The 9,598-nt window shown below is 36.2% G+C and overlaps 1 protein-coding gene across 1 annotated transcript; it reads left to right on the top strand.

Moving 5' to 3' along the window:
• The first annotated feature begins 8,103 nt into the window (after window positions 1-8,103).
• On the top strand, window positions 8,104-9,325 carry LOC138404671 (uncharacterized). Its single transcript, XM_069509248.1, has 2 exons — window positions 8,104-9,068; window positions 9,249-9,325. Exons 1-2 carry the CDS (start codon window positions 8,126-8,128, stop codon window positions 9,323-9,325), a joined length of 1,020 nt encoding a protein of 339 aa, XP_069365349.1. The 5' UTR covers window positions 8,104-8,125.
• Window positions 9,326-9,598: the final 273 nt, after the last annotated feature.

The raw sequence follows: 9,598 nt of genomic DNA, 5'->3' as shown, positions 1-9,598 counted from the left end.
CACTGTTTATGGCGAACTGGACCTTGTACAGGTTTTCGTCCCAGGACCTGTGGTTATCTTTCACAAAAGCGGCTACAGCAGTCATAATAACCTTATTGTACCTCTCAACAAGGTTAACTTGCGGAGTGTACAGTGGTGTGTAGTGTAATTTCGGAATATTATAACGCTTAATGAGATTACGGAATTCAGATCCTGTAAATTGGGACCCATTGTCCACAATCACAGTCTCTGGAACACTATGGTTCAAAAATACAAAATTCTCTAGCGCTTTAACAACAGCGGCACCTGTGGCACGCCGTAACGGAAACAACATTGTATATTTCGAAAAACAACACGTCACCACAAAAAGAAATGTAAATCCTGATTTAGACCTAGGCAAAGGTCCGACTAAATCAGCCGAAATGACCTGAAAAGGTCTCTCGCAGACTTTAGGCTTCCCAAGCAGACCTGGAGTGGCTGATGTCGTGTGTTTATACGCAGAGCAAGTATCACAATTCTTAACGTACTCAACCACGTCCTTATACATACCACGCCAAAAATATCTGAGGGATAATCTGCGATGAGTTTTGAACACACCAAAATGACCTGCAGTTGCATCTGCATGGTTTTGTTGCATAATTCTAAGGATGTCGTTCTTGTGGACTACCTCTTTCCAGTCGAACTCACTGAGAAGCTGGTATTTACATTTACTGTAACGATATAGTTTATCGTTCAAAATACAAAAATTCGGAAAATTTGCTGGATTGATTTTACAGCCATTAAATGTTTTGTCATACCAGTCATCTACCAAAACTTGTTGACTAGAGTTATCATTACGATCACCAACTACATCTACGTGTATGAGTCTCGACAAGGTATCCGGAACTACATTATCACAACCCTTCCTATGTTCGATAACAAAATTATACTGTGATAATCTACAACCCCATCTGGCGAGTCGTCCTGAGGGATTTTCTAAATTTAAGAACCACTTTAGGGATGCATGGTCTGTGATAATTGTGACTGGCTTGGAACCAAAATAAGCCTGAAATTTCTCCACTGCAAAAATCACAGCTAGAGCCTCGCGTTCCGTCGCGCTGTAATTCCTTTCGTTTTTATTTAGGCTCCTACTGACATACGCAATGGGATGATCGCAACCATCGGTTTCTTGCGTTAGCATACCGCCAACACCATATGCAGAAGCATCACAATGTATTTTGAATGGTTTTTCAAAATTCGGTACCGCAAGAACAGGTGCGGTTACCAACGCATTCTTCAATGTATTAAATGCTACCTCTGCCTGTTCGCTCCACTCAAATTTAGGTGCGTTCTTTCCTTTACTCGTTAGTCTATTGAGTGGTGCAGCGATGGTTGAAAAATTCCTAATAAAGCGCCTGTACCAAGAACAAGTGCCTAGGAAAATCTTTACCTCCTGTGCAGTTTTGGGGTCGGAAAGTTCAAAACTGCGGCAACTTTTCCAGGATCTGTGCGTAAACCAAATTCATCCACTATATACCCTAAATATTTCAAAGAGTTTCGAAAAAAATTACATTTATCAAAATTTATGGATAGTTGAGCCATTTTTAGTTTATCCAGAACTCTGTTTAATAAAATTAAATGGGTTTCGAAATCAGCAGAACAAATAACAATATCATCTATATAACAAAATACTATTCCATTTTCAATATCACTACAAAAATTTTGATTAAATAACTGTTCCATTAACCTCTGCTGTCGTGCTGGTGCACCGCATAGGCCAAACGGCATGACTTTAAATTTGAATAACCCTCTACCAGGAACTGTAAAACTGGTTTTTTCCTGAGAGTCGTTAGCTAATGGAATTTGCCAGAAACTTGAACTTAAATCAATCGATGATAAAAACCTTGCCTCTTTCAAGCTATCTAGAATTTGTGGAATGTACGGTATTGAGTATGAATCCCCCTTTGTCACTGAATTTAATTTCCTGCAATCTAGGCAAAATCTCCAGTCTCCATTTGCCTTTTTCACTAATATTGCTGGGTTATTCCAAGGGCTTTCACTCGGAGTAACTACGTCCATTTCCAGCATCCTATCTAACTCTTTACTTAAAGCTTCCTTCTTTTCGGGAGAAAGTGGATATTGTTTTATTTTTATTGGCAAGGCATCACCGGTGTCAATAACATGTTCAATTAATTTTGTTCTACCCAATCCAATTTTCTCTGAAGAAATATCTAAAAATTTATTTACTACAGACTGGGCTAATTCTTTCTGTTGAGATGATAAGTTTTCAAAAGAAGTGATGGTATGAATTTGTTTATTATCAATCGCACAAATATTGTAAAATTGAGAAGGTGCCTTAATTAATTCTAAATTATCAAAAATGCCAGGGGCTAACTGAAATGTTTTCCAAAAGTCACAGCCAAAAATAACATCCGCTATTATAGAGGGTACTACAAAAATTTTATTATGTGAGTTACGGAATTATAAGTAATCGGAATAAACATATAACCCATGCAATCAAGTTTGTCTCCATTTGCCACTGAAAATGTGGTATCAATACTGCTATGCAATTTATAACCGAATCTCAAAAAACCTTGTGCGCCTGGTTACCCAAAATTGACGCGCAAGCACCGGAATCTAGTAAACCTGTAATCTCAAAACCGTCAACAAAAACCTTTAAATGTGGCCTAAAGTCTCGTTTATCCACTGAATACAGAACTGTGTCAGGTAAAAGGGATGTTTTGTTGTTAATGACCAAGTTCTTTACTTGTGTCTCTGCACAGTTCTTACTAATTAGTTTTTTGAATTTTTGTCCGGAGCGGGTTTACTAATCGCCTTTTTACTACAACTTGGACATGTCTTTACTGTAAAGTTCTGACGTCCACACGAAAAACATCTAATAAATTTCGGAACTGTCCTGCAAAATTTAAAGGAATGGTTACCCTTGCCGCACTTGTAACATAGTTGTTTATTTGTTTTCGTAAAATCAGTGCCTTTACTTGTATCAACCTTAGGTGCAGGTGTGACTGAAAGTGTGTTTATCTGTTTTGTCACTTGTTTGTAAGCAAACTCTGAACTTAAAGTTGCCTTACTGTTAGTAGGCTCAGAAAATAAGGCGGAACGCTGCCTCGCAGCCTCTAGTTTGCGACACTTTTCCTTCAACATTGCGACAGACTTAATGTCAACAAGAGCTAATTGTTCTGAGTAAAAAGGGCGAATATTATGTAATAAAATTTGTAACTTTTGTTCTTCGGAAAGTGGTGTTGACAACCTTGAAAACATGCAAAACATTACAGCGAAATAGATAGACACAGGTTCTTCAGAGCCTTGTGTTCTTGCTCGAATTTCACCTAGCAACCTGTAGTCATAATCTACTGCATCAAATTCCTCTAAAAATAAAGTTTTCAATTCTGACCAAGACGAAACTTGACATTTGTTGCCTCTGTACCATAACAATGCTCGGCCTGTAAAAAGATGAAATGCAGAAACAAATAATTTTCCATCTGAAACGCCATAAGATCTTTTATATTCCTCAACGCGTTCGATGAAACTGCGCGGATCACCCTGTCCGTTGAAATGTAACTTCCACTTGGCAACATTTTTATCACCAGTGCAGTCAACGGCGGTACTCTCGGAATCCAGTGATTCGTCGTGAGACGACTCATTGTCAGCATCTAATCTGGAAATCAAACTCTGCAACTTTGTATGTAATTCACTCTTCCTACTTATTAAGCTGAGTTCGGAACACTGTATTCTCAAAATTCTAAAGTACAAATGTGAAGCTAAAGCTTTAGACCTACAGAGGGCATGTCTATCTTTAGTGTCAGAACACTTTTTTAATAAATCTTCTAAGTCTTGAAGTTTTTTAGTAATAACCCCTAACTCACTTTCAGAAGAGAAATCTGTCTCTAAAATTGATTCAGAAGGAATTTCCTGAATTAATTGTTTTAACTGTTTCTTTAAACCTAGCACTGTAGGTGCTGGAGTTTCGGAACGAATGGATACCTCATAACACAATTCGTCCTTCAAAAGTGAATGAAACTGGGCAAAAGTCTGTTCCATTGTGTTAAGTCAAAACACATTTAACAAAATATCGAGCTTGTGTAACTGTCTATGTTTAGCCTTATACAAATTGGTTAAACACAAACACAAAAGAAGTTATTTAAACTATTAAATATACACAAGCAAAATACACAACAAAAACAATATTCTTAAGTCTATCCTAACCTATTTATCAATTATGTTCCTATTCCAAAATATTGTTAATAATACAAGCACATATTATTACTATAGTAAACAAAATATAACAAAATAAAACTTCCCAAAATTGAATAAATGATTGTAAGGTGCAGTATCACCTTTATGAGTACACAGTGTGTTACAACCTTTACAATTACAAAAGTAAACAGGCAGCAAAGTTGCAATGAACTCTGACTAGCATATTATCTTTCAAAAAAAAACAAAGAGATTGTGCAATGGTTTGATGACTGTTACTTTACACTTTTAACACATAACCTAAAATACAACAAAATCTGTTTCTAAATGTCACTTTAAACTACCAGCATTCACTTAAACTTAACATGTTTTGTGTGTGAAGTAGCTTTTATCATAACCTTAACACAGCTCTAAACAAAATTTCAACAAAATAATGAAGTATCAAGTCACTGAAAAAAAAAATTGTTCATAACTTCATACTTGAACTTAATGTAATCTCTGAATATAGTTTATATATTTAGTTTCACAAGTTGTAACTCTTAGTATTTATAAATGTATGTGTGTAACTAGTTAACAGCACATAGCGTTTCAAAACTTTAATTATACTAAGTTACCGGAAGTTTCAAACATAAGATGTACTTACTATTGAAAGCAATACCCAACAACAACTCAGTTAAGCAATGTTTATTACTAAACTGAAGGCAAACATTCACTTATACACCTCCAAGGTAAGTCGATAACATAATTAAACGGCATAAGCACCATTTATAAAGTGTTGATTAAGTAAGAAAAAAAATGTTGGACTATACTCAGAAAATTACTTAAACTATCAAACAAAATTTCTAACTATTAGTTATTATTTAGTTAGTTAACCATAAAAACAGCTTAGTGCTCTTTGCAATGTGTCACTACTTAGAAAATTGTACAATCAGCGGAGTACATTTCATAAAATTCACAAAATTTCTCAAAATATACAGAAATAACTATATAAAAAAAACGTTCGGGCGCCATTTGTAAGGGTGGTAAATTGGGCGGAATAGAAATATACCCGGATACGGAATAATCTACCACCTTACAAAGATTAGAGGAAAAAAAAATAATTTTAATTTACTTTACTTGATCTATCTACCTAGTAAAGAATAGAAGCTAGCCGTCGACTCCCTTGTAATGCATATGAGGTGTTATAAATGAAATTTGCTAGATGTTAGGCAAAATTGTTTTTAATGTAACTTTTACCGGGGTCGCTTAATACATAATAATGGCTAATAATGCTTAGTTATTCTAGCTTAATGCCAAGACTTAATTTAGATACATTAGAATGCCTTAGGTAGATAGTACATAAGATCTATGTTTTAAATTTAAGATGCCATTGGCATGGGATAGACAATGACACAGTAAAATTCATAAAATTGTTTCAAAATAAAAGCTCAGTAGTAAAGACAGGGTTCTTACTGTACACATACACTAAGAAGGTTCACTAAACTGTTCCAGGATACAAACATTTGCTTACTTGTAGGTGCGAAGACTGCAAGGTAGCTGGACGGCATCGGCCAAGATCCAAAACTCAATTTATTTGATTCTTCACAACCGAAATGTTTCATTACAAAGATTTTCACCAAGTCTTATCCATAGAAATTAAGTTGCCAACGTGAATGTGCAAAAGAAATAAATACGAAAACCGAAAACGCAAACGGAAAACGCAAACGGAAAACGGAAACCCTGTAACAAAGAAAAACAAGATTATAATTTGTGCTGTGTGAAAATTTCGACACGTGGAATTTTCCCGATCAAACACAACTCACCTATTGAACTCCTGGCCACCAATGGTTTTCAGGAGTCCACCCACAACCCATTATCCTCATTTATTTGGGAAGGTAAAATAAACTGGAACTGAAAGGGAAATCATGAAATTAGGATTTTCTCTAACCAAACCGCCATTTTGTCGAATCCACATTACTTGATTTTTCACTCACCATAATTGATGAAACATTGAAATACGTTAGGATGACTAAATTTATAACTATTGTATTTTCCCAGGCGAAGCCATGGGCGAAAAAGAGTGAGATTTTCCTGGAACGAAAAAATTCGTCTTCACATGTTGACTCCAGAAAAATTCTAAATCTCACCAATCGGTGTTGCCAGACGCAACCCGAGTGTGGCCGCTCTCAGTTAGTTTGATCATAAAGCCAATTCATTTTTGAATATTTGCGGAACCTAAGGATATATTATAAGAACCGTTTTGTTAATGACTTAACAATAAACAAATGATATTATGGTTTTATTTAATTATTTTGTTTTATTTTTACGACAATTGACAACGAAGCAAACGCCATCTATTGTGGCTCGAATGAACTCTGAACATCGACCCACGCGTAGTTCTGCACCTTGATGCTAGGTGGCACCAACATACTTTGAACAAAATAGATTTTAATTAAAAGCGAAACGCTAATTAGTAGTTCAAAATTTACAACGTCACAATAGACAGGAAAACTACGAAAATTTGGGGTATAAATTTTGTAAGTGAAAATTTTTTGAAAATTTTAATTTTGCATTTTATTTCGCAGGACGCTGGGGCCGGTGGAAAGCAACGCCCTGAGAGATTTTCACGTGAAAATTCGAAGAACCGGGACAACGACGCAGGATTTATGCAGTTTCTTTTTAAGCAAATCTATGAAGTTTGTATGACAAAATTTTGCTTTGCTATATCACCTTGGTACAGATGTCTATGCTGAGATCGGCGCACGATTTTCCGCGTTTTCCGCGCGGAAAATGGCGGAAAAGCGGTCAGGCGCACGGTCCTCACGCGCGGGCACCGTCCGAGTCGGAAAAGACAGGAAAACTACGAAAATTTGGGGTATAAATTTTGCCGAAAAATTTGGTAAGTGAAATTTTTTTGAAAATTTTAATTTTGGATTTTCTTTCGCAGGACGCTGGGGACGACGCTCTGATTAAAATATTACTGCAGAGCCTATGCATATTATTATTGTTTCACTTTTTAGAGGGAATAGGTACAAGACGTGACCTGTATCCCGCGCAAGTTTAATTTGAGAGGACATCTCAATAGTTGTATTTACCTATACCAAATCCAAGTTAAATTGTTCACAGGTGTTCATGGCAGCGGCACATGCGTTACAAGACCAGAAAAAAATGTTGAACATCGATTGTAATATGTACGAATTGTCAGTTTAAGTAACATAAAAATGCAACTCCTCAATATATCGAATTAGGTTGCCTGCACATCGGATTGAAAGAGAGGTGATGCAAAATTATGTAGGTTAGGTAGTTAAGCAATACGATTAAGACAATAGTATGTAAGATTTCTTAATTGGTATTGTTAGCCCATAAGTTTTGTAGATCATAAGCCGGCTCTGAGTAAACATCTTTTACGGTTGCCGCATTTTATTATTACCTACGGTCTCAACATACTTCATGGCGACCAAGCCATTCGGACCAATTTAGTAAAATACTTCAAGTGAAATCAAGGAAAAAACGGCAAGCAAATTATTTAAGAAAATCATTTCGGCGCAAGACCAATAATACCAGCTTCATAACTACAGCTGCTCAAAATACGAGAATCATCAGTCCATCGTCAACTCGGCCATCACTGTGCGTCCAGGGTTATCCCGGCCACGACCAGGAGGTGTCCAGTGTGTCCCCGGCCCAGTTGCAGAGGTGTCCAGGGTTATCCCGGCCCAATCCACGCTACAAGACCGGTTCAGAAATAAAGTCGCATCGAAGTCAAGACTACATCGAGATCTACCGACGAGGCCCGCCCAAGGCTGAAGATTTGCAGACTGCTAAAGTGAGTGCAATATTTATTTTATCACTTTGTAATGGGCCAGTAGGTGTTATATTTTAAACTGTTCAAATCGTTAATGTATATTAATAATCTTACTTATTTTATTTCACAAGAAAAACTGAAGAGAAATTAGGAATTAAGCTTATAAATTAAATGACTACCGAATTAAATGTATTACATGGAAAATTAAAATATTTAAAGGAGTATGTTGTTAAATTAGGAACGAAAAGAAACACAGAATTAGCTTACAAAAAATTTCAAGAAGCAGAATCAATATATCAACAGAGCCTTAAAATTTGCTTTGAGTTAGAAAAACAAAAGTTAACAATTAGCACATCCGATAAAATAGTAAATAATCTAGTCTTTGAGGAAATAGAGTCCTTTTACCGGGATATAGAAAGCTTAGTTACATTTAGACCAAAATCAAACACAGAGAGATCAAAAATCGCAATGGCTTCATTTGACATAAAAACAGCTATCGCCTTGTTACCTGTGATGACAGGCCAAGAACAGGTAACACAACAATTAATAGACGCCATAAAACTCTACAGTTCCATGATTTCCGAAGTAAGTAAACCCACCCTCATAGAATTTGTCTTAAAAACTAGGCTTTCCGCGAGCGGTAAACTAAGATTAAAATCGTCGTACGCTTCTACAGATGACTTAATTGCGGATATGAAAAAGTTTCTTATACAAAAAAAATCTGCTGTTGCCTTGCATACACAGCTATTACGGACAAATCAAGGCAACAAAACAATCGAGTCTTTCGGTACTGAGCTCGAGGAACTTTTTGTAAATCTTACGTTAGCGCAAGCAGACGGAAACGACGACAATTTCCAGATACTAAGGCCAATTAATGAAAAGATAGCGATAAAACGCTTTGCGGATGGGTTGTCGGATACTAGGCTCAGCACTATTGTCGCCTCTCGGCAGTTTGACTCGTTGCCGGAGGCTATCAGAACTGCAATTGATGAGCAATTACAATCCCAACAAACTTATGACGTCATGACTGTAGGACATCGAACAAAAAATTATTATAATCGTGGAAATCGTAGAGGTTTTAACAACACGCGTTACAATAGATATCCCAACCCAGGTCAGGATTCTTATAATAATCAATTTCAGAGGTATCGAAATAGTAATCAGTTCCATAGAATTTTTTCTAATCGAAATATTAATAACTCACACTTAACAATGTCATCGCGCGGTCAACGACAAGCGCGTGATTTCGCGTCAGCAGGAAATTCGAGCCAATTGTCTCGAGTGCAAATTGCAGAACAGGTGGATGAAAACAATACTGCTGAAAATGATAATGTAAATTCGCAACCAGAAGATAATTTTTTTCGTTCCTAACGAACATGATAGACATTTTATTTTTATAGCTATAATAATTGCAGTAGCGTCACTCTTGGGGTAGGAATTAATTCTACTGTGAATTTATTAATAGATAGCGGGGCAAGTCTATGTGTTATTAAATATGAATGGCTAGCAATGTATAGCTATCTATTGAACAAAATAGTGCAGGATAGAATAACAATTAAAGGAATAAGTGGCAAGTTAGTATCAGAAGGTCACGGCTACTTAAATTTACAGTGTAGAGACGCTATTTTCAGTTGTAAATTCTAT

This window comes from Maniola hyperantus, unplaced genomic scaffold, assembly GCF_902806685.2.
Source record: "Maniola hyperantus unplaced genomic scaffold, iAphHyp1.2, whole genome shotgun sequence".
Classification (NCBI taxonomy): Eukaryota; Metazoa; Arthropoda; class Insecta; order Lepidoptera; family Nymphalidae; genus Maniola; species Maniola hyperantus.
This window is presented reverse-complemented; position numbering and strand designations above follow the sequence as displayed.

What these genes read in the sequence shown, in the direction of transcription:
- LOC138404671 (XM_069509248.1), top strand. Translation starts at nt 8,126, where the DNA reads ATGACTACCGAATTAAATGTATTACATGGAAAATTAAAATATTTAAAG. An exon ending in CAATAGATATCCCAACCCAG is followed by an intron (nt 9,069 to 9,248) that starts GTCAGGATTCTT and finishes TGCAAATTGCAG; the next exon opens with AACAGGTGGATGAAAACAAT.